Source organism: Sciurus vulgaris, assembly GCF_902686455.1.
Source record: "Sciurus vulgaris genome assembly, chromosome: 11".
NCBI classification, from domain to species: domain Eukaryota; kingdom Metazoa; phylum Chordata; class Mammalia; order Rodentia; family Sciuridae; genus Sciurus; species Sciurus vulgaris.
Window position 1 is genome coordinate 112,087,432 of NC_136472.1, and position 24,522 is coordinate 112,111,953.

The 24,522-nt window shown below is 49.7% G+C and overlaps 3 protein-coding genes across 8 annotated transcripts in view; 1 reads left to right on the forward strand and 2 right to left on the reverse strand.

The window, feature by feature from the left end:
* Positions 1-959: 959 nt before the first annotated feature.
* On the forward strand, positions 960-3,249 carry APOC3 (apolipoprotein C3). The gene is made up of 4 exons (XM_079104905.1): positions 960-1,038; positions 1,617-1,684; positions 1,818-1,941; positions 2,950-3,249. The coding sequence occupies exons 2-4, from the start codon at positions 1,630-1,632 to the stop codon at positions 3,071-3,073; spliced, it is 303 nt and encodes a 100-aa protein (XP_078961031.1). The 5' UTR covers positions 960-1,038; positions 1,617-1,629; the 3' UTR covers positions 3,074-3,249.
* A 2,425-nt stretch (positions 3,250-5,674) lies between these two features.
* On the reverse strand, positions 5,675-7,549 carry APOA1 (apolipoprotein A1). Its single transcript, XM_079104904.1, has 4 exons — positions 7,460-7,549; positions 7,217-7,277; positions 6,891-7,044; positions 5,675-6,343 (listed from the first exon to the last, which is right to left on the reverse strand). The coding sequence occupies exons 2-4, from the start codon at positions 7,257-7,259 to the stop codon at positions 5,743-5,745; spliced, it is 798 nt and encodes a 265-aa protein (XP_078961030.1). The 5' UTR covers positions 7,260-7,277; positions 7,460-7,549; the 3' UTR covers positions 5,675-5,742.
* Positions 7,550-13,149: 5,600 nt separating this feature from the next.
* Positions 13,150-24,522, reverse strand: part of SIK3 (SIK family kinase 3) — a 243,932-nt gene continuing 232,559 nt past the window's right edge. For all 6 annotated transcript variants that reach the window (XM_079105415.1, XM_079105416.1, XM_079105413.1 and 3 more), the window contains 4 exons: positions 17,269-17,432; positions 16,297-16,429; positions 15,016-15,186; positions 13,150-14,299 (listed from right to left, as the gene is read on the reverse strand). In XM_079105415.1, the coding sequence (XP_078961541.1) occupies positions 15,029-15,186; positions 16,297-16,429; positions 17,269-17,432 (455 nt within the window). In that variant the 3' untranslated portion in view covers positions 13,150-14,299; positions 15,016-15,028. The remainder of the gene's footprint in view (positions 14,300-15,015; positions 15,187-16,296; positions 16,430-17,268; positions 17,433-24,522) is intronic.

Here is a 24,522-nt window from a genome sequence, read left to right on the forward strand (position 1 = left end):
TCTAACCCTGGGTCACATGAGTCAGTGCCACAGACGTCATTTAAGCCTGGGATTTCTTGGCTCCAAAGTCCTAGCATCCAGAAGACAATGTCCCCTGATGCTGTCATCCTGGCTGCAGCCCTGAGACATGAGTCCTCTCCTGGACAGTTGACTGCCTCATAGAGCCCCTCCATAACCTCCCCTTCCCTTGCTGACTGGCCTCCCCACCCCTTGTTCCTCCCACAAGGCCAGGGGGCTGAGGAACCTGAAGCTCAGGGGAGAGGATTGGTCCTGGCTGCCTGGTTTGGGAAGGGCCCCAGCCATGGTTCCTGTTTCCAACCCCAGGGGTGTTATCAGTGGGTCCAGAGGGCAAGGTGAGGAGCACGGGAGGAGGGAGGAGCAGTGGCTTAGGCGGAGAGCAGCCTTTGACCTTCTCCCACCAACCCCTGCTCTGGCTCAGCTGTGGAGGCTGCTGGGAGAGCCGCAAGGGATGGAAGCCCCTAGGTGGAGATGCTGGGCTTGGGACTGTGAACTCAGCCTCCCACACAGACCCCGCCGTTGCTCTTCAGTGTCTTCTGGTCAGATGCCACCATCCCAACCCACTTGGTTCCCAAGTCCAAAGAAGCACACACACACCCACCCCACCCCAGGCTGTTGTCAGGCCTTGGGTCGGGAGGGGTGGGCCTGGAAACTCAGGAGTGAAGGGTTGAGATGGCTCCAAAGCCCCTGGTTTTTGTCCCCTTAGCTCTGTCCCTTCTGACCAGCCTCTCCTTGGGGAGCTAGCCTGTGGGAGGGAACAGGGTCTCCCCAGACCCACCCTGGGGCTGAGCCGTCTTGCTGCTGTGTGACAGAACAGCTTGGGCACAGTCTCTATGGGATTTCTCAACTCTCCTGGCAGCTGGCTGCAGCTGGCCTCCCTGCCTCAGGCCCTGGTCAGCAAGTGACCTTTGCCCAGCTCATTGGGCCCTCAGTGCCTGCTGGCCAGTCCTGACAATATAAAACAGGTCAGAGCCCTCCCGCCCGCCTGCTCAGTTCCATCCCTAGAAGCAGCTTCTCCAGGTAATGCCTCCGGGGAGGAGTCCAGGGAGGGAGGAGGATGGAGAGGGCCGGAGGAGGCTCCCTGTACCCAGCATTGGCCTGGAGAGCAACCTACCAGAGCCTGGGACGCCTCCGGGATCCAAGTGTCCCCCAGCCTGATTGTGCCTCCAGGGAGACAGAGGCCCAGAAAGGGGAGATCACTTGCCCAAAGCCTCTCTCAGGGTGGTGGCAGAGCTGGGGCTGGAGCTGGCTCCCAGTCTGCACACTTGCCCCTCATTCTGCACACAGGTCTGGAAGAAAACTTTGACCTATCAGTCCTGCCCAGGCGGGAAGTCTGAGCCTGGAGCAGGACAGAAATCTTCCCATAGTCACTCAGCACTGCAGAGGATCAGTCAGACCCCAGGTGTCCTGATCCCTATGCTGGGGAGTGGGGTTCTCTAGCATCCCACCAGCTGCCCCACACCCCAGGGCCTGGGTCTTCAGAGCCCCATGTCTGAGTTCATATTAGCAGGGGAGTAGGCCCTTCTACTGACTGGTGCAGGGCACACCTCAGTGGCCATGCCATGCTCAGGTGCCCCTCACAGAACACTTCCCTACAGGAACAGAGGTGCCATGCAGCCCCGGGTGCTCCTCGTTGCGGCCATCCTGGCACTCCTAGCCTCTGCCCGTAAGCACCTTGAGGGGTCTGGGCCGGGAGCCGGGTGGGAGGTGGCCTGAGTCCTCATGGGTGGCAACCACACGGGAGCCAGGAGCTATCCCAAAGGCTGAGCTGCCTCTGCTCAGTTCTGCTCTCCCGGCAGGAGCTGCGGAGGCCGAGGATGCCTCCCTCCTCAGCTACATGCACGGCTACGTGCAGCACGCCACCAGGACCGCCCAGGATGCACTGACCAGCATGCAGGATTCTAAGATGGCCCAGCAGGCCAGGTACACCCACTGGCTCTCCTCCCAGCCCTGGCACTCTCTTCCTCATCCCCACCTGACCCTGTCCTGGCAGGGGCTCTGGTGATGAGGCTGTGGCTCTCCAGCTTTCCTGCACCTCTGCCTCTCTGAGACTCCCTGACTGGGCCTTTCTGTCCCCTCACAGGGCACCTGCCAGGCTGCTGCGGGGGACATGACAGAGGTGGGACTCCCCTCCTCTGTCTCCTTCCTTTCTCCCCAGCGCAGCCCTGGTGGGCCAGTTTAGCCCTCACATCCATTTTCTTTTTCTGATCATCCCGGGCTAGAGGAAGCTGCAGTGAGCCTGGAGTGTCAGGCTGTGCTTCTGTGACAAGTCTTGGGACCAGTGTCTGTTTGGGAGTAGAAGTCTGTCCTTGCTCTTCTAGTCTGCCCCACCCACAAACCCTCAACTCCTCCCTGTTCTTCCTGCCCTCTGCTGACTTTGGCCACCTTTGTGTAGCAGAGGCATTTGCAAAAGTTCTTAGTCCTCAGCTTCAGCTGTGGAGTGGGTATTAGCCCCTTACTCTGCAGATAAGAAAATTTGGGTTCCCAGAGATTACATGATCTGGCCCAGACTACACAGCTAATCAATCCTCCAGTGATTTTTCAAATGAGAGACTGCCTCCCTCTGCCCCACTGACTCAGTCACTAGGTTGTATAGGTCCTGAGGACACCATTTGCATGAAATACAGCAGCACCCCTGACTTCACACATCTCCCCACCCAAGACTTTGTGCCTCAGGTCTGCAGTGGGGGGAGGGGCAGCAGGCAAGTTCAACGCAACCTGGAGAACCGCCAGGTTGGACTTGGCTAGGGTTACTTCATCACCTTGCATCTCTTCTCCTTGGGGGTGGTTCCTGGTCGAGGTCTCGGGGTTGTTAATGGGTGAAGGAGAGTAGGTAGCTGGGACAGAGCCAGTGGGGATGTGTGGGGAGGGTCCTGCAGCCTGTAGACGAGCTCTCACACCCATTTCTATCCTTCTTATGATTTCCCCTAGGGGCTGGGTGAACGATGGCATCAGCTCTTTGAAAGACTACTGGAGCACATTTACGGGCAAGTTCTCCGGGTTCTGGGAGTCCACCGCCGAGGCCAGCCCAACTCAGGCCTCTGAGGTCGTCTGAGAACTCGACGCTCCACACCCACCTCTCCTCCATCCTGCCAGTTCCCTGGGTTCTGCAGACTCCTGGGCTGCCCTTGAAGGTTGCTTGAAAGGGGCAGCATTCTCCCACCCCACCCAGGCCCCACCCACCTCCGGGCATGCTGCCTCCCAATAAAGCTGGACGAGAAGCTGCCATGAGTGGGACGTCCCTCGCGTGCCATGTATGTTTGGGCATGGGAACGAGTTGGGCCTCTCTTGTAGTGACCTGGGGGCCAGTGCCCCCCACCTGAGTTGCTTCACCTGTAAGGTAGGAATAATCCTCCTCATCCTGCCTGGCTTGACAGGTCTGTGTGGAAGATCAAACATGAGAATAGAGTTGCCGATACTGTGATAAACTGTCGAGTGTTCTACAATGTGACTTGAGTGTGTACTCTACGCCCAGCTGGCACTTGTATGTCGTCTTCACAGTTGAAGTTGTGTGTGTTCACCAGAACTGTAGCGCTAACTTGCACTACTCAGGCCTCCTGGTCCTCTGCAGCACACTGAAGGGGAGGGGGAGGGGGAGGGGGAGGGGTGGGGTAGTGGCTGGAATAAGACACAACTGGCTCTAGAACCGGCTCCACCACTTCATATCAGCCTCACTTTCTTATCAGTAAAATGGGTATAATAACACCCCCTCCACTGTTGATTTGTTGTGAAAATGAAACAGTTTGAAAGCATTTGGCATAGCGCCTGCTCATCAGAGATACCTAGTGAATGGTTGTCATTGTTATAGCTGAACTGATTGGCCCCTTAGGACCAGAACCAAGGAGCACAAGGTCACCCCCAACAGGGGCTGTTCCTTGTGTCCCCTGCCCCAACAGATGTTCACATCAGAGAATTCCGGGACCACAGATCAGGCCCCCACTCTACAGATAAAAGACCAAGGTTCAGAGAGATGAAGGCACTTGTCCGGTATCAAATGCCAGGGCCAGATCTTGAGCTTGGGCCAGCTGTCCATATTCTGTTCTGCTGGCATAGAAAAAAAACTATGTACTCCTCTGCCAGGTGCTGGCTGGGCTCCTTTACAGTCTTGGTGGCATCAATGCAAACAGCCCCAACTAGAGACCGCCTGCTCTCTGGAAATTCACTGGGTTTCTCTTCTTGCCCAACTATAGCCAGGAACCTCAGTGCCCACACCTGAGAAATGTTCCCATCCAAATGTAGCTCTGGATATTAGAATCTAAAAAGCCCACTCCATTATCCAAGAATTCATTAAGATACACTGGTCATGAAGGAATAGAATATCCAGGGACCTGAGCTGGGTGCAGTGGCTCATGTTGGTAATCCCAGAAACTTGGGAGGCTGATGTAGGAGGATGGCAAGTTCAAGGCCAGCCTGGGCAACTTAGTGAGACTCCTATCTCAAAACAAAAAATTAAGAGGGCTGGGGATGTAACAGTGGTAAAGTGCCCCTGTATTCAATCCCCAGTGTTATATACATACATATATAATAGAACAAAATAAAATGGAATAAAATAAAAATAAATCTAGAGGCTGTACCACAGGGCAAAAGGCTCTATGTGGTGGGGTGGGGGGCAGGGGGCAGCTCCAGGGAAGGGTTTCCCAGATCCGTGAAAACCGTGCATGCACATGGGAACACACAGATGTGAGCATGAAGAGGGTGACAGGGATGTCCATGCAAGAATGTGCACGCATGTGTTCACACCCATGTGAATTTCAGTGCCTGGCCACATATTTATTTTGTCTTAAATAATCACAGATGCCAATGGGCAGATGGATCTAAAATGAGCAACCCAGCCCATCCTGCCTTTCACTAAGTGATTTCACAAGTCCAGACTTCAGCTTGGCGATCTGTAAAGGATTTAGGAAAGGATGCAATGAGCTGATGGAGATGAAGCCATCTTGGGAATAAAATATGCAAATTACCTGCAAGAGGTGGTGTTGTGTCTGACCTGGTCAGAGTCTGCAGAAAGAGGGAGCAGCAACGCAGGGAGCCACATGGATAGGACAGCCAGCTTCCATAGCTGTGCCTGTTTCTGAGAAGGGGAAAGTAGTAGGAAGGGGGTCCTGCCCTTGCCAAAAAGAAAAGGGAAGTGTTTGCTTAAGAGGTTTTTGAGTAAATAAAAAAGGATTTCAATCATTTCATTTGCACCTGCCCAAATCCTTCAATGGCTCCTTGAGGCCCACCCCACCAGGTTGAGCCAGACAGAGAGAAAAGGCTCCTGCCCTCCGCTCAGGTGAACACCTTCCTGGTCCAGCTCCCACCCCTAGGAGGGGGAACCACTTCTCCCAGCCCTGTTCCTGGATCCCCCTTAGGCAGGGTTGCAGCACCTCCATTTGACCCTCTTTAGGTCTCTTGGGTTATCTACCATTTTGGCTGACTCTCCATTACCGCCTTTCTTTCTGCATCTTGTTAAGACAAGGACTCAATTGACTCTCATTTCAAACCAATCTGGCTCCCGAAGGTCTTCCAATACGGATTAAGACCCCGCAGAGGCCCAGGCTGAATCAGAATTGCTTAAGTCTCTGCCCCAATGTCAGTGGCTCCCACCAGTTATTCCCTGGATGTCCTCTCAAGCATCCCTCACCCCACCTCCATTCCCCGAAAAGAAAGAAGCTGCTTCCACTTTGGAAACGTTTATTCTAAGAAACCGAAAGGTGCAATGGGGGAAGAGTAGCTGCGGGCGCCTCACTGGGGGGTGTTCAGCTTCTTGGATGCCTCGTCGATGGCGCTCAAGAGGCTCATCTTGATGTTTTCCAGCACCGGCAACAGGCCCTGGCGGAGGTCCTCCAGGGCGGGCTTGGCCTTCTCGCTGAGCGCGCTCAGGTGCTCGGTGGCCTTGGCCTGGTACTCGGCGAGGCTGGAGCCCTCCTTGAGCGCCTCGAGGCGCGCGGCCAGGCGCTGGCGCAGCTCGTCGCTGTAGGGCGCCAGATGCGTGCGCAGCGCGTCCACGTGGGTGCGGGCGCGGTCACGCAGCTCCTCGCCCAGCGGGCTCAGCTTGTCTTGCAGCTCCTGCAGCTTCTGGCGCGCACCCTCGCGCAGCTCCGTGCTCAGCGGCTCCACCTTCTGGCGGTAGCGCTCCACGTCTTCTTGCCACCTCTTCTGGAAGTCGTCCAGATAGGGCTGCACCTTCTTCTTCACCTCCTCCAGATCCTTGTTCATCTCTTCCCTCAGCGCCACGGTGTCCTTTTCTAGTTTATCCCAGAATTCCTGGGTTACCGGCCCAATTTGTTCGCGCAGCTTACTGACAGTGGTGCTCAAGGAGTCCCAGTTGTCCAGGAGCTTCAGGCTGATGTGGAAGAGAGGGGCTGAGGAGTGGCTTCCCGGACAGCCTGGACTGCCCTGGATCTGCAGACTTAGCGCCCCAGCTTACCTGGGGTGGGCTCTGGCCATCACCTGTCCCTGCACGTGCAATAGCTGTGGTCCCAGTTTTCCCATGCACTGGCTCCAACACCCTAAACACCACCCACCATGTCCCATTCACAGATGGCCTGAGGTGCAAGGAGGAACTAGTGGGAAACAGAACTGGGGTCGACATGGGTGTTGAAGGACCGTCTTGTCTCTGAAGTACTGGGAGTTAGGAGGGGAGGGGGCTGGCTGCACTCACAGGTGAAATGCGGTGTGTGGTTACTGATTAGGTGGGCCCTTGCTGGGAGATGGTGACCCTGCCTGGGGATCCCACCCTTATTTCTCCACCCAAGACCTGCCATGGGGCCAGCTCATCAAATAGCAGGTGAGGCCTGCAGTAGTCTGACTACAACATCTCCCCATAGGCCTCTCTGACCCCAGGAACCTACTGCCTTTCCCCTGCCCCAGCCCCCAGGCTGGGTCCTTACTTTAGCTGTTTTCCCAAAGCAGAGGTTTCAAATTGCGTCACATAGTCTCTGCCGCTGTCTTTGACTGCATCCAAGTATACAGTGGCGAAATCCTTCATTCGATCCCATGGGGACTGGGGATCATCGTGCTGCCAGAAATGCCGAGCCTGGCTCCCTGGGGGTGGAGGGAGACCCTGGTCAGGTAGCTGTGGGTCGGGAGCTGGGCTCAAACACCAGGCACGGAGTGGGAGAGGGGCAAGTGAAAAATTCCACTACACCCAGGAAGGTGGGCCACTGGGCTTAGGGGAAATCCCCAGTATCAGGCTCCCTGGGCTGGGGGCACGTACCAGTCAGGAAGAGCACAGCCACAGTCAGCACCACTGCCTTCATCCTGCAGGCTGTGGGAACCTGGAGGAGAAGAGGGGTCTGGCTGAGGGGGCCTTTGGCATGCAGAAGCCCCATGCTCCCCCATGTAGTCCAGCCAGGGGAAGAGGAAGGGCCTAGAGTGAGGAAGGCCCCAGGTACCCAGGTCCTGCCCCAAGCCTAGAGCTGGGGAGCCGGAGCAGCCTGGGGCAGGCAGCAGCACTTACCTCCAGGAACTCTCCAGCAGCCTCTGACTGTCCGGCACTCCCCCATCTATTTATGCCTCCAGGCAGGGGCTGGGCTGGAGGACAGATAAGCCCAGTCAGGCCCTGTCGCTGCTCACTGGTTCTGGCGATGTGGAACTTAGAGTTCAAGGATCAGCTCTGTCCCTAGAGCCAGGCAAATAGAGTGGGCAAACAGGAAGCTGTGGGGGCTGCAGGGCAGGGGTCAAGGGTTCAGGCATGGGCAGGATGAAGGTGGCTTGTGGGTCCGGGGTTTGGGGCAGCAGCACCCATCCCCTTCCCTTCCTATGTGGCAGTGTGTGCATGTCATTGTGCCCTGTGCCTTCTGCAGGGAGAGAGGGGAAGGGACCTGGGACTCCTCCACTCGGAGATCTCCTCCTCCGCCGGCTTCTTGCATTCCAGGGAGATTGTTTCACAGGTCTGTCTGTCTGTCTGCACTGCTCCTGCGCCTCCTCCCACCAACCCCGGTCCCCCCTCTAGTCCCAGGGTGCCACACACTTCTCTTCACCCTTCACAGGCTTCCCGAACCCCAAATCCAAGGGAAACTGTGGCACTAGGGAATTGTGGGAGGAGGATGCTCAGGGCCCCAGACTGAGATTTCAGAGGCCTCTGACATATCAAAATAAATGCAAGAGACCAACATGAAGTTGCCGACTATTAATTTTGTCATAAAAAGATATTGCCCATCTTCCTTTCAAAGCCAGCATCACCATCTACCATCGCTTCAAAACAGACTTTTTCACACCGAAAAAGCATAATCTCAGAATTTCAAGTGTAGACTTTCCTTTGTTCACACATGAACCTTTGCATTGTTTGATCACATACAATTGAGGGTGGCTGTCAGAGCGGAGGAAGCCCTGTGTGGGGGAAGGACCCCTGGACATGGAAACAGCGGGAGACCTGGGTTTTTGTTTCATTTGCCTCCATCTTGCTGAAGGAGGAATGTGAGCCAGTTATAAAATCTCTCTGAGCTTGAGTTTCCTATCTGTGGAGCAGGTTCAAGAAATGTCCAGGGTGGGGGGCTGTGGAGATAGCTCAGTCGGTAGAGTGCTTGCCTTGTAAGCACAAGGCCCTCGGTTCAAACCCCAGCCCCCCCCCCCAAAAAAAAAAGAAAAAAAAAGAAATGTCCAGGGTGTTGGAGCCCCCGAGAGAGCCTGTAAGTGAAAGGTGCCGTGTGTTGGTTGGTACTTGCAGCACCATCTTGCAAGGCTTCTCCAGGAAAGCCCAGGTCATTTAGCCTGTGATGTCCAAGCCGAGGGGAACTTTGAAACCCACTACTCCAGCCTCTCCCCACCCTGTCACCTTCCAGATGCAGAAGCCAATGGAAGGAATCAACATCACTCATTTCTCAGAGCGTTAGAGGCAGGGCTGGACTTAGCACCCAGGTCTCTGGACTTAGGTTCCAGGGAAGAAATGTGCCCTAACCCATCACCCCAGGAAACTCCCTAACTCTCTAGAAACCAATCTGGTATTTCTGTCTGTCAGATCTGGGAGTGGCTGGGATCCAGGCCTTTCCCACTCCAGCCCCAGCTGATATCCTGCCTTTTGTCTCTGAGAAGCCTTGGGAGCCACCAACCTTAGGTTTGAATCTGGCTCTGACACTTATTAGCCATATGACCCTGGGCAAGTTACATAACCTCCCCACACCTAAGGCTCTTATCTGCTAAATGAAGATAATGATAGAACATGCCATCTCTGATTAACAGGGGTCACAGTGTGTAGTAGACAGAATCACGGCCCTCCAAAGATGTGCACATCGTCCTCTCTGGAACCCATGACTGACTGTGCTTGGCCAAAAGAGTTCTGTAGACATGATTAAGGCCTGTGCTGGGGCGGATGGCCCAGGGTGATCACAATTGTCCTTCAATATCCAGAAGAAGGGGCCAAGACAGACGTGACTTGAGAATGGAAGCTGAGGTCAGAGCAATGTGAACACTGGAAGCCAAGAGATGCAGGTGGCCTTTCCCTGCAGATTTTCCCCTAGAGACTCCAGAGGAGGACAATGCCACTGACACCATGATTTTAGTCTAGTGTGACCCCTTTTATACTTCTGACCTCCAAATTTATAAAATAATACATTTGTGTTGCTTTAAGCATGAAATGTGAGTATGTACAGCAACACTTTTAGGAAGGTCATTAGCACTCAATAAACAGTAAATATTCTGTGTCCCAGAATCCCAGTTTCTGGGTTCCATCCCCCTATTGCCATAAACACACTTGCACTTCCCCAGTATAGCCCAGGACCTTCTGGCAGCGGAAGTTGGGAGGCAGGGAATCCCACAGTTCTCTTTGGCCTTGCTTGTAGGTGCTGAGATGTGGGACATCTCCATGACAGAAGTCACTCCAGATGTCTGTGGAACGAAGCAGAGAGGGAGCTGGCAGGCTATTGCCAGCCTGTGGTTTACAGAGAAGGGGGAAAACTGACCCCACACCCCATGGGGGAAACTCACTGGATCTCAGGCCAAAGAGATGTTCCTTTTTTGGGGTGGGGGTTGAGTTCAACTCAGCCAGCATGTGGGGGATCTGAGATGCTTATTGATTGGACTCCCAAGTTACCTGCTACTGCTTTACCCTTCTTTTGGCTTATTACTGAAATTACTATGGTTAAACCTAGCATCTAAAATTTGCAGTTCTTAAGTGGCCAAAGCACTTCCATAGTTAACTTATTATGTCCCTGTGAGGCTGGAAGCCAGAGTTTCTCCTGGTCATTTTGCCTGTCAGAAAACTGCAGCCCAGAGCTAAGAACTGCCCTGTCTCTTTCAGCTGTGAGCCTGAGTGTGGCAGGGCTGGGAATCAGGATACTTGTCTTCTTGTTCTTTAATGGTGGCCCTAGGACTCTCTTCAGGGGTGTTCTTGGCTCAGGGATTCCAGGGCATCAGTAGAGGATAGGGAACTGTGGGACAGCAGCTACCAAGCAGGAAGTTTCCTTGTTTAACATTCTTATTCACTGGTGTCTGCTCCATTTCACTGTAAGACATTGGCTTAAATGAGTCTAGATACCGCTTTACTATTTGGGAAAGGAAGGAGTCTTTCTGGACAGAGGCCTATGGAGAAACTAACAAATTGGGCTCATCACAGAAGCCGAGTCCAGTGAATGTTAGAAATGTTGAGAGCCCAGGGTGGGAGTGCTTAGTGGATGAAGGGCCCATCACTATTGATCCGTATTCCCACCATCCTCTTCCTCCTCTTGGGACCATTTCTGAAATGGCCTCCAAGTGCAGGCCCTGGACCCCTTGCCGTGTGCGGGTAAGCTGGCAGCTGCTACAGGAGTCATTCCTGCTCAGGATGACTAGCAACCCATTTCACAATTTATGTCCCAACATACTGATCCGTCTGGATGGGAGAGGACTCTGTCCCTCACTAAGCCTGGCACCTAGCAGACACTCGCTAAACATTTGCTCAGTGAGTGACACTGGCACACTAAAGGAAGCCTCATCAGATTGGCAAAGGGTCACATGAAGGAGCAGATCCTGGAGGGAAGACTCAAGAAATGAGCATCCAGCCTCTACCAGACCGGGCCCAGAACATTCACTTGACAACACAATGGTTTGGGCCAGGACTGGGGAGCTAGGGCTGGGGAGGTTCTGCTTGAGCAGGGGAGAGGATCCCACCTCCAGTACTTCCTACTGGATAATTTTGTCGCAGTTCTTGTGATGGAGTCCCAAGGTGGACTCTAGGGCGGGGCACTGTAACCAATTCTGCCTGATCTTCCTGCTCAGGAAGAGGCCAACACAGCTCATCTTTGACCAGCATGAGGAAGCACAGCAGCCCCTGGAATTCTTATCTTTGTAGATGGGGTGGGGTGGGACATGGCACAAAGTCAGAAAGAGGATCGCGTAAGGAGCTGTCAGCACAGTTTCCATTTTCTAGAACTCTAAGATCTCCAGTGCCCTGCTTCATCTGGAAACCCAAACAGAGGCACCCTGGCTGACTTCAGAGGGTAGTGGCGCCCATGACAAAAGGTGTCCAAGTTGTTGGGAGGCATCTGGGTGTATCACGGTTTGGTTCCAGAGATCCACCTTGCCCTGCACGGGAATGTGTACAGACTCGGAACTTCCAAAAGACCCCGAGAAGGCCCTTTCTGTTCTCATCAGTCCCACAGCAACTTTCTAGTCCCCCATGGACTGTAAAGTTTTCATAAGTTACCTCCACTCATTCTCCTTACAAACTCAGTAATTCCAGCTTCAGAAAGCTTCACTCACAGAAGACCTCCAACTAGCTCCCTGGGACCTCACTGGAAATTCTACCCTGTTCTTTGGAGTTCAGGTGTGGAGAAAGGGAAAATGGTGGGAAAAGTCCCCTTGCTGTCATACTACTTACTTTGGCTAACACGTCACCTGGCTGACTGGGATCGCCCCGTAAGACTCCCATTGCCAACTCTTTCCTTCTTCACAGTTAGCCTTTCAAGGAATTTGTTTCCTGCCCACTCAGCAGTGCCAATGCTCCCTGCGGAAAGCCCCACCCTGAACTTGGCAGACTTCCCCTGTCCCCAGCCTTCCAGCTTCCACCCTCCTGGATGCTTCTCTCAACTAGACTCGGAACCACAAGGCAAATAACATATGAGCATTAGAACATAATCAGGATTTTATTTTCACAACCTCCTACTGTCCAACCAAGTTACTAAGTTGTATATGCCCCACATAAACAAGGACAAAAGGTCTTAGCAACTTGAGTCTGGAGATTTTTTAAAAATCATTTTTTAGTTTAACATAAATGAGAAAGAAAAAATACTTCTGACATTTTCAAAGAACAGAAATAGGAAAGTATATTCATATACATTCAACATATACTGCGTATATTGGTTACTACAATACAAAGCAATGATGTCTTTAAAAGTGTAGTTCGCAGGATGGCACGGTTAGTAGGCTCACTGGCTTTCATCTGGGTGGTTGCTGGAGGGTGGCAATCTGCTCTTCCATAAATCCAGTACCCTGTAAACAGATCAGGCTGAGTGTGTGGTAGCGGTAGGGTAAGATGGGGCATCAGAGTCGGAACAAGCCCGGAGAAGTCAACAATAGCTTTTAGGGCTTTCTTGGTAAGTAAACCTCCTTCTGGTGGGTATTTGGTGACCCCACAAGTGGAGGGTAGACTTGGGGCCATGGAAACATGGGACAGATCCCCAGCAAGACTCTCCCACTGCAGAAATCCACTTGAGGGATAGTGGGCCCAGGAGCTGAGCTGCCAGTACCAGTGAAGACGGACAAGCTGCATGGGGATCCTGCCAGCGACATCAGGATGGCCACACTGGGCACCAGCTCTCTTCTGTGCAAATTCAGGATAAAGACTAGGAGGGGCTAGGAACCTTTTACTCCCTTTCCCAGAAGAAAGGGTTGAGAGTCAGGATATCAAATGTCTCTCTGGTTTGAACATCAGAAGAAGATAACCCAGATCCCCTCTAAGTCCCAGCCAGCAGAGAAGACTTTGGTTTCTAACAATGAAGAGAAAAATAAAGGTAAGGACATAAACAATAGCTATTGCGAATGCGCTGCTTCAACTGGGGAAAGGAGACCACTGTATCTGTCACTGGCACAAGAAAGAGCTGTTTACAATTACAATGCCTAAAGAAAAAGCTTTGAACCAAAGGTGCAAATCACAATTCAAATAGAACAGAATCTGGTTAAACACTTCTCTTTTAAACAAAAATTCCTTTTGTCTTTATTTATTAATAATAACAATAATAATAACAATAATATCAACATTTACCAAAAACAATTCCTACATGATTAAGAATTAAAATATAGGGGCTGAGGATGCCTGGGGAGGAGGAGGTTGAGAGACAGGCAGGACCCAAGACAACCTCCTATTCTTCTTGCCTGTGACAAAGAGGCTGGAAGGGAAACACACACACACACACACACACACACACACACACACACACACAAATGGAAAAAACAATCCTTTTCATAACACAATATAAAATGAGAAAGAAAAGACGCACAAAGCAGAGTGCACCACTGATGGGCGTTCAGTTCATGGGCAGAACCAGCAGGGTGGGAATGGCGATCAACTTTGCAGGTTGCCAGAGGGGAGCTGAGTTATATACCAAAAAGAGGCTCAAGCTGAGACCTCCCTGCTGGCGACCAAATGCCACCAGGTCACTCATAGCCTCTGCGCAGGCCAGGTGCATTTTCAGCGGATCCCACCGGCAGAGACCTCCAGGTCCAGGCCTGGTGTTTCCCACTCTTCTTATTTTTTGCTCTTTTTGTTCTCCAAGGGCCAGAGGCCATAACCCGTTCCCGCTCCCTTCTCTGCCACTGAGATTCTAGAGATGCTCTCCCTTTGCATTTGCTCCCGTGGAAGAACAATGCAGAGCAAGGGAGGGTGCTCTCGGTGAAGCCTGCGATGGGAGTGGCCTAAGGCCCTGGCCCCTGAACTCTAACTGCTGGCTCTCCTGTCCCAGAAACGAAAAGGAAGAAATATACAAAAAACATAGACGAAAAACAAGAAAGAAAGATCCGGAAGGACCGGAAAAAGAGAAAGAAAATTACCTCCAGAAGAAAATACCGAAAACAAAACCAACCAAAAAAGCACAAACAAACCCCCAAACAAAACAAAAACATCCCTCCCAACTCAAAATACACCAAATACACTTTCACAAAAGATGGACAACATGGATTTCCTGTTTATTTCCTTGGTGACTTGGTCATATAAGCAAACATGGCAAAACCCCCTCAGAACCCAAAAGAACAGCACACTGATGAACCAAATGTGAGGAAAGGAGCCATGATATTCTGGGTGGAGAGAAACACAATGGCAATTTGGCGCAACGCTGCTAGATACTGTTGGCTTAAAGTCGACCTTCTCATTCCCAAGCTATACACAAACCTGCAACAAAGCAGACAGAGGAGAACAGTTTGAAAAGAGCAAGATCAATATTTCACTGAAGTTTTAAAAAAAAACTTCTTTGGTGCTGGGGATGGACCCAGGGGCTTGCACAGGGCAAGCAAGTGCTACACCCCCAGCTCTGAAACCCCACCGCCACCTTTTTTTAAAATGCAGCTTGTGTGGTGTGTAGTCTTGCCTCAGGTATTTTAAGAGACCAGCCATACTGAGGTTCTGACGTTGGATTAGAGTGATGGCTTTACTTCCATCAAGTCTATTCTGTCTTTTCAGAGACAGAACCAACAGTACCCAGTGCAAACCTGTTGCATTACTCCAGTCAAACCAGTCGTAAAATGTACCCATTTTCTACCACTGGCCTCTGATCACCATTCTCCTCTCCAGAATATCCTGTCACTTGCTCCTTAAAAAAATATGGCTGGATATGTTTTCTCAATGTGTTCCACCTCCATTCCTTACTAACCAGCCTCGGAGCTGTAGCTCACTCTGCCACGAGGAGGGGCGTGTGTCTCATCTCCATAATTAAACCAAGGGACTAGGTCCTGCATGCACACCCCAAAACTAGACCAATGCTTGGTGACAAAGCAGGAAGACGTGAAGGTTGTAGGGGAAAGTGGCTGCCACATGAGGAATGCTCCTGATGGCATCAGGAGTTGGCACTAGGCCACAGCTGGGCTGGCCCTCTCCAGGATGACACTCACTTTCCATTGCGTATTAGACGCCTGCCTGCTCCATGCTGAAGGAGACCTCGGGGTGCTTGTAGCTGAGCAGAATGTCTGTAATACACGTAGATGGATAGCAAGAGGAGTTTAAATGCTGGCTGCCATCACCCAGGTCGGCGTGCTCGTGACCTCCCAGACTCACCCCACATTCTGCAAGACCAAAGAGAACACGTGAGATTGGCAGGGAACCAGAGAGGCAGCCGGCAAGGGGCGAGAGAGGAGGAAGAGGAGACACCCCTCAGCCTGACTCCCAGCCCTGAACTCCAGCTTGCAGCAGGTCCTCCAGTTGTGAGCACCTGTGGTGAGGCCAGGATTCTTCCTGATCCTTCCCCAAGTGTCCCATTTTCTTTTGTCCTTTACCCTCTCTCCGCTCAAGAACCAGCAACTACTATATGCGGGAGGAGACAACTGCTCCTTCAGAAAGCCTCGCCTCTTTAAGGGTGAGATGGCGACGGCAGTGCTCAGAGGCACTGTTCCCAGGCATGCCCTGTTCTGGGTGCCACACTGCACACTCCATCTTGCTATCTCATTCAGCCAGCGTCCCTCACAGCACAGCCCTGGATACAGGCACTTCTGTTTCTGGCACTTTACACTTGAGGACCTGGGGATCCAGAAAGGTTAAGTGCCTCCCCTGCAGAGCCTGTCTAGTGAGGGCCTGCCCATCCCCAGGCCTACGCTCTGTATTTAGTATGACGCCTCCCCTGACTGGTCCTAAGGGGAGGCAGATATTCCATTAGAGCCGGGCATAGTGGTGCACACTTATAATCGCAGCAGCTTGGAAGGCTGAGTCGAGGATCTCAAGTTCAAAGTCAGCCTTAGCAACTTAATGAGGTCCTAAGCAACTTAGTAAGACCCTGTTTCTACATAAAAATAAAAAGGGCTGGGGATGTGGCTCTGTGGTTAAGTGCCCCTGGGTTCGATCCCTGGTACAAAAAAAAATAAAAAAGAAGAAGAAAAAGAAATGTTCCATTAGGAACATTAGACCCTCTAATCAGAACCAGAAAACCGCTATTAAAGGTACCTTCCCACAGCGTTAGAAACAGAATGTGATCACCCAGTGCTCAGTCAGAAGCCAGGTCTCCTGCACACACCCACATTCAGGGGAGACAAGCGAGCAGGGTGCTGTGTCCAGAACTCCATGGGGTGCAGGGAATCTACCTCCCCATGGACTCTTTCCACAGAAGGGGGGTCCCTGGCAAAAGTGGAAGAAGGGCCTCCTCCAGGAACTTCTCCAGGGTACCCCAAGCATAAGGCTCTTACCTTCGTTTTCCCCATCCTGAAACTGCTGGCTGCCCATGAGCGAAGACTGACTGAGCACTGCATCTGACATCCGAGCAGAACTAAGTGCTTTCCCAGCCACAAGACTCATTCCTGGCAAGTTATCCAGCTGTACCTGCAGAAAACAGGAAAGGAAATAAGCATACCAGAGAATGTGCCATTCTCAGGTAACCTATAGGGACTATAGAGCCCAGCAAAGGGGAACTTGGGGCAGATTCCTTTCCTCTGCAGCTCCATCCTACGGGGATGCTGCAATGCTGACCGCGTGGGAAGTCACCTCAGCTTCCCTCATGCAGTGAGTGGGAGGGTGTAATCAATCTCAGCTGGTTAGATCCCTTTGACACCTACCTGTCCTTCTAAAACCAGGCTTCTGATCTATACTCCCACCCTCACAGTCCATCTTCAGACATCACTGTATCTGCCCTGTGTAATAAACATGCCAGCTACCAGCCACAGGAGGCTACTGAGCACACCAAGTATGACTGGTATAACTGAGGACCTAATTTTGTGATTTTATTTACTTTTAATAAATTTAAATTGGAATAGCCATATCCGGCTAGCTGCTTTCACATTAGTGCCACCCTAGAAGCATGCCCCAAACAACGAAGCTTTGCTGAGTCAGATCAGCTCCCCCTGTCACAGTAAGTTCAATGTGGCTGCTGAAAGCAAATCATTTGCTGGGCCATGAGTCTAGACTGGGGTTTAATAACTAAGCCGCCAGATGGCAACTAGTTTTGATTCCTTGGTCTAAAATTTGGAGTACAGATTCCAATGGGAATCTACCGGAGTTAAGGACTGGTCTGTGAACGTGATTCAGAGTGATGCCCCCGTATCTCCTAGAGGTGGTCTCACTGGCGAGGTGAGTGAGGTGTGGACACCACCCTTACTGCTACATTCCGTTCACTGCTGGGACTGGTGGGATCCCACTCCAACAAGCAGGAGGGAAAAACATACGTAAGCATCGTCACTGTTCTGGATCGTGTGATGTCTCTGGAGAGTCCGGGGCCTGTGGTGCTCACTGACTGAGGGCCGTGCTGGATACCCAAGCCCATTGTGATCTGGCAGCTCCAGAGCTTGTCCTGGAGGACTTCTATCCATGCAGTTCCCTATGACAGACTCTAAAGAGACAGAGCAAAACAGGGTGAGCAGGCCTAGACCTTCTCCCAGCAACATCAACTCCCATGAAAGAAATGAAATGACAAAGGGGCAGTGAGCAAGGTGAGGACCGCTTCTGCACTAACTGCTAAGACTCAGTCACCTGGTAATAGTGCTCAGAGGAGCCTGGAGCAGCACAAGAACCCAAGTCCTACAGCAAATACGAGTTTATGAAGGGACCATACCCCACAATACCACCGCATAATGGGTGCTGGCTGGATCACACTGAACCCCTTCTTTTTTCATTTCTCTGTTGACTTAACTGGGCTGTGTTGCCAAATCAAGAAGCACAGAGGGATGACTCTTGGAGCGTTCAGGATGTGGGCTGGGAGGATGGCCTCCATTCCCTTCTGTGGATGTCTCCTCTCTTCCTCCCTGGCTTTCACCTCAGTGCCACTCTAGTCTTCTCTTCTGTCTACTTCTCTAACTGCTGCTCCCAAATTCTGTGGTTCCTTCACCCTTTAGAAGCAAGCACTCTTCAAATTTCTGTCCTTGACTTTTTCTCTTCCATAGTTACTTTGGCAACATCTATTTCTATGGTGCCAACTACACTGCCTCTAAGCGAAGAACTACTGAAATGCTCTTTTAAGCTCCAGATCCATACATCCAGCTATTTAGCAGACATCTTTCTTTGGATGCAACCAGCATGTAACATTATTGTGTCCAGTTCCAAATTCACCACCTTCCCCTACAGTCTGTTATTCCTTTAGACACCCTTGCTTTGACCTCATTTTTCACTTCTTCTAAGTTCTTAAGATCACTACTGAGTCCATCCTGTGGTTCACATCAGCCTGAAGCCTAAAGAACCTACCAGTGAATGCTTCAGGGCCCATCCTCCCGGTCTCACTGAAGCCATATTAGTTCTTGCCTGGATTATTACACTGGCTGCCTCCACGACCTGACAAACATTAATCTTTTTACAGAGTAGTCCATACACCTCCTTTTCTCAACATTGCTTTGGCTTATTTTCCAATAAGCCTTTCACACTCTGCTCCCCGACATATTCTAAGCTCAGGTCAAATGGAACCACATGACTTCTCCCTGCCTGTTCACAATCCTATGCATTTGCTACCTGGAAATGCCTGATTCTTTTACCTCCATTCCTATCAATCCAAATCAGGCCATCTCAAACGTTGTCATCTTTATGAAACTTTTCCTTTCTAACAGAAACAGATTCTTCCTTCAAACTTCAGAAAAACTATATTTATCTTTTCTAACATTATCCATGGTATTATGGTCAATGTACTTGTCTCAGTTATTCGTATGAGATCAGAAATTCTTTGAGGGCAAGAACTGTTATCTTATGCACATTTGTAAGCATTCAGTGTTCTAAATGTTGTCCCATTTCCAGGAAGTACTTAATGATGATCACTTTAACTGATATTAATAAATACCATCTTAATAGTGACTGGTATTTTGTCAGAGTCAAGTCACTCTATGGCCTGGAATTTGGAAAGAGTATTTCTTCTTGACCAAGGCCAGTCAAGAATAGCAGGGTCACATGTAGGGTGACAGGATCCTCTGGGCAGTACTTCTGATTTCAGTCTGTAAGAGCCTGAGACTTGGACAAACATTTTTGGTTGCTTGATTGGGTTTTAGAGGCAAACCTCATTGGTACCCATTGAACTTATCTCCTGATGAGCTGACTCTCGGCAAGAACAAATTTTTAAAAGGCAATCTAATTAAAAGGCTCTAATCTATTTGAACAATAAAAGCAAACATACTGCCTGAGCACTGAGTAAAGGGATTCAGGTCTCTATATCCAAATGGCCTTGTATGAGGATCAAGGTTAGGCCCAGGCTTAGGGGCTGAGGTAAGAGGGGAAGAGGAGGGAACTAACTGACATGCACATTGCTAGTACTGCAGCACATTCGGGGGAAAATCAGAGGAGGAGCAGGGAGCTTCCCAGGGACCAAAGATGAAGGCACGTGAGAAATGTTTTCAAAATTCTCGAAGCAAAGAGGTCAAAGGAAGAGCCAGAAGTCAATTACTTTGCAACTAAAAGCTAAAAGCCAGCAGAGAGAGGAAGATAAAAGTAAACCTACACACGAAAACCTACGTGTTCTGTGGGATTAGTTCGCCCATTTTGTCTACTTAGTCAATTCCTCTCAGTGGGCACAGCTACCATGTGGCCCCAGGGCCAACCAAAACCACTGGCAGGAAGTGGCTTGGCGGGAATGAGGAGCTGTTGATTCTGTCTGCTCTGCCAAGAAGCAGCACCAGGAGTCACTTCTTACGTTTTCCCTCAAAGCATTTTCTAATGGTTATATTCTCTTCTTTGAGAGTTAATATCATGCACTCAACTCCCTGGGGGGGGTCTTTCTTCTTTTAAGTCTGTTAGAGAGTTGAATGCAAACCTCTCCAGTTGCACCTCTCTGCTCCTCTGTTCTCTCTTTAAAGATTTTTAAAGGATTTTCTCATATATGAAGAGATGGCAAAGTCAACAAAATGTATACAGTCCTTGTTCTTGACAGCTAGTGCCTTCCTCCCTTTTCTGGAGATCTCAATATGTTTATCTGTCATGTCTGTTAGGTCTTTTCTTCCCTCACTCTTTTTGTGTTTGTTTTTATTCCTGAGAATGAGGTTTCTCCAAATCCAGACCATAACCTTCCCTTTAGCTGTTCTGGGAACACCACATGGATTCTGTCCCCTCTGCTCTGTTCCCAGCCTTCCCATCTGATGCGTTGGCCTGTTGAGGCCTGAAAGTGCCAATAGAGAACAAGCTATTGCTGACAAATCACATGATAAGATTTCTTGACCCCCTTGCCTAGAGGTCATCCCTCAGCCAAGCTGCAAGTGACACAGTGATCATAAGCACAAGTCCGGAGTCAGAGAGACAGGCTTGAGTTCTGGCTTCTTTACTTTCTGAGGAAGGGGACCTGGGAAAGCTATCCAGTTCCCCTGGGTCTTAGTCTCTTCACCTGTTAACTACACTCCACAGGTGGATATGTAGAATGCGTGATAGAGCCTGGCACATCATAAAAGCTCAGTGTAGACTGGTATTAGTCACCTTCCTTTCTGAGATGTTATTTCTGAGTGGATAAGGGTATAATGAGCCAGGTGATAAAAACAAAGAAACTGAACCCTACTTGCAGAATTTGGGGGACAATTTTCCCATATGTAAATGAACAAATGAGTTACTGAAACTTTAATTTCCAAAGAAGTCCCTGACTTGGGAAAGACCAATATGGTTAAAACTCAGATGAAGAGCCAGGCATGGTGGCACATGACAGTAATCCTAGTCATTTGGGAGGCTGAGGCAGGAGGATCACAAGTTCAAGGCCAACCTTAGCAATTTAGCAAGGCCCTAAGCAACTTAGTGAGACCCTGTACCAAAATAAAAAATAAAAAGGGCCAGGGGATGTGGCTCAGTGGTTAAAGGACCCTGGGTTCAATGCCTGGGACACCGCCCCCACCCCGATCCCAAACAACAACGACTGGGGATATAGCTCAGTGGTAAAGCATCCTTGAATTCAATCCCCAGTACTTAAAAAAAAAAAAAAAAAGAAAGAAAGAAATCAGATGAAGTAGTCAGGGGCACCTATAATCCCAGTGACTAGCAGTGTGGTGGAAGAGGCAGGAGGATTACAAATTTTGAGGCCAGCCTCAGAAACTTAGGGAGACCCTGTCTCAAAATTAAAAAGGACTGGGGATGTGGCTCGGTGTTAGAGCTTGTCTAGCGTGCACGAGGTTCTGGGTTTGATCCTCAGCACTTAAAAAAGGAAAGAAACCCCACCCCCCCCCCCCCCCCCCCCGCCCAAAAAAGAAAAAAAAAAAAAAAAAAAGATGAAAAGAAAGTATGTTAATAAGAGTTGGGAAACAAACCAGAGCTCTGTCTGCTCACGTTTCAGCATAATCAATAGGTCAGAAACCCAAAAGGGCTAGCATCTTTTGCTCAGCAGTTGTGTTTAGAAGGCGCAGAGTGGAGACAAGGAGGCTGATGGTTTGGCTCTTAAATGTCCTCCAAAAGCTCCCATACTAAAGGCTTGGCCCCTAACCTGTGGTGCTACTGGGATGGGTGAAACTTTTAAGAGATGAGGTCTAATGGAAGGAAGTTAGGTCATTGTGGGGCATATCCTCAAAGGGTCTTTTGGGACTCTGGAACCCCTTTTCTTTCTCTTTTTTGCTTCTTGGCCACCATGAGGTGACAGTTTATTTGACCACACACTTCCACCATGATATTCTGCCTCTCCACAGGCTCAAAAGCAACTGACCATGGACTGCAACTCTTGAAACTGTGAGCCCAAATAAATTCTCCTTATAAGTTGATTTTCTCAGGTATTTTGTCACAGTGACAGAAGGTTAACTAACAGAGAGGAAAATAGGAAAGAATGTAAAATAAAGGAGTTAGGAAACTTCAAATCAGTCAGTCCAGCTCCACAACTGACAAGAGAATGAACCTGACTTAGCAGGTCATTTAATCTCTCCTTACCCTTATGTTACCCATCTGAAAAATAAGGGTTGTTTGGGGACTTAAAAACAGAACACAAGTGAAATGGTCTTTGATAAACTACACAGGACTACACAAGTAAAGTCTCATTTTTAGTAAGAATGCTGAGCCTGCCTCTAGAAGTCCTTTATAACACTTTCTAGATGAGATCTACTGACTAGCTGTTGCATCTAAGTAGACTGAGGGACATGGGACTTAGGCTCAGGTCTCTGGCAATCTTCATGCCCATCCACCAGAGGCTACAGACTTGTCAGGCTGGCTGAAGGACATATTAATAACAGGAAGATGACTTCCAGGAGCTCCATGTACGAGCACTTATCAAAATAAAGCAGAGAGGGTGCAGAGGATGGGTGATCACGTGATCACGCCACGGGAAAAAACACACAAGCGGACACAATGCTCACCACCCGCCTTCCTGGGAACTGTGGGGCAGCTTGCACAACCCTCTATTGAATCTGTCAATGTTGACTCGTCCTTACTTATTTACTGGGATTTAAGAGAAAATAAGAGAAATGACATGCTTGCATAGTCCCTCTTAAAGTTCCTGGGGTGACCCCCACAGGCTGTCGGCATTCTCCTCCAGGTGGCCTGAAGCCATAATGCTGAAGCTGCCCAAGCTCAGAGGATGTGGTTTTCTTTGTGAGTTCAAGTGGTAACCTCACTGTGAAAACTGGCTGTACTGCTGTATTTATTTATTTATTTATTTGCAAAGTCAAAAAAATCAAGTCTGTCTAACACTATTGAGGAATGACAAACCTTATTTTTACTTCCAGAGTGGCAGACAAGCAGCATAGGGCAGAAAGAGTTCTAAAACTTCCATGCATTTGGAAGAAACCTTTAGCGTGCTGCCTGCTCAGTGCGTGACCTTCTACTAGTTGGTGGCAAATAGCCAAAAAGGAACTAGAAACACCAATGCTGATATGATGGCATCTAATTCTCCCTGAATAACACCAACAATCCATTTCATCTACCTTTAAGGGAGTCTAGAAAGGTCACGCAAGCCCTGCCCTTTATTAGACCTTTTGTCACACTCGATATAGAGCACGGCAGGTTAAAGCTGTTCTTAAGTTGCCTTGCTTCCCCTGGTAGAGTGAAGGCTCCCCAGGACATGTCCTTAGCTTTTCCTCTCGGCATTCCACATCACCTACAATACACAGTCTTGGGCAAGAGTCATTCAACAAACTGTACTGAAATTGCTCTACCTGGAAATAACAACTGAAGTGTTTAGGGACTGATGTGTAACTGTGCGGGGATGGAGGTGTCATTAAAGGAAACATCAGGCTCCCCTCCCTGCCTGCAGTTCTAGGAACACAGTCCTAGAACTCTCAGCAAAAGTGGCAGCAGATGATGTGCAGATTCTCTGAGAGAAGGTAAAATGTAAGCTCTTAAGTTTTTAAAGCAGATTGTAACATCGACTTCCGGGGTGGATGTGAAAAAAAACTGAGTGACAGTCAAAAGTACCCAGCACAGAGCAGAAACTCTACAAATTAATTCCACGCTCCTTCCCTGTGGACATTTAGCTTAAGAATCCCATCATTACACAGATGAACAAATGGATGGGTGGTTATACATCAGGCCTCTGGTCACCAAGCGAGCTCATGCTGTTTAAGGTACAGAAAATGGGGACTCCTCTGGGGGCGGGGATGAGTTTTTTGTTTTGTTTTGTTTTGTTTTGTTGAGATAGGTGTCACTATGTTACCAGGCTAGCTTCAAATTCTTGGGCTTAAGTGATCCTCCCACTTCAGCCTCCCACATGCTGGGGCTGCAGGAACATACCACTGAGAATGGTTAAGAAAATCACTGAAAACACCCAGGCATGTATATTCCTGAAGGGCTTTTTAACTTGAGCAGCACCCACTGGGCTTCCTGAGGCCATTAATGTCTCCAGGGCATTATTACACTAAATTCCAAACTCACGCCATCATAAATATGTTTCATTAATTGTAACAGATGATTGTGTATGTGGTTCTCAGTCACAACGTAAGAATAGATGATAGAAAGAGATTGGGCGAAGAGCATTTAAGCCATATCTGTCACTGAGCTAGAGAGTGCACTTTACAGTAAATTGGGTAAAAAGGAGGGCAACTTGTCTCTGTAATGCACTGGCAAGCACAGCAGGAGTGAAGGCTGCAGTTTCTGAAAAAAGCTCTTATCGAAGATCAGAGAGAGCCAGGCACAGTGGCATTCACCCCTAATCCCAGTTACCGGAGAGAGTGAGGCAGAAAGATCACAAGTTCAAGGCCAGTCTCAGACTTATTTTGAGACCCTGCCTCAAAATAAAAACTTAAAAGGACTGGGAATGTAGTTCAGTGGTATGCCCTGCGTTCAATCCTCAGGACCACCCCCTCCAAAAAAAAAAAAGATCAGAAGGAAAAGATGAATGATGAAAGGGGACTTTGGGGGTGGGTGGGAGAGAGATCCAGCAAAACTGGTAAAAAGGTTATAAGGATATAGCACTTTTGAACTAAAACCTTTAGGGATGGACTTATGGCCTGTTCTTCCAGAAAACAGGAGATGTTTGTAGGGGATAACAGCAGGGATGATGGTGGATATAAGAATGTAGGGAGAAGAAGAGAGGAAGGAGAGCAGTAAAGGTGATCAAT

Coding starts and splice junctions, on each gene's coding strand:
- APOA1 (XM_079104904.1), bottom strand. CDS start 7,259: ATGAAGGCAGTGGTGCTGACTGTGGCTGTGCTCTTCCTGACTG. Junction 7,045..7,216: donor GGCTGTGCTCTTCCTGACTG/GTACGTGCCCCC, acceptor CTCCACCCCCAG/GGAGCCAGGCTCGGCATTTC. Junction 6,344..6,890: donor GCTTTGGGAAAACAGCTAAA/GTAAGGACCCAG, acceptor CTTCCACATCAG/CCTGAAGCTCCTGGACAACT.
- APOC3 (XM_079104905.1), top strand. CDS start 1,630: ATGCAGCCCCGGGTGCTCCTCGTTGCGGCCATCCTGGCACTCCTAGCC. Junction 1,685..1,817: donor GGCACTCCTAGCCTCTGCCC/GTAAGCACCTTG, acceptor CTCTCCCGGCAG/GAGCTGCGGAGGCCGAGGAT. Junction 1,942..2,949: donor AAGATGGCCCAGCAGGCCAG/GTACACCCACTG, acceptor GATTTCCCCTAG/GGGCTGGGTGAACGATGGCA.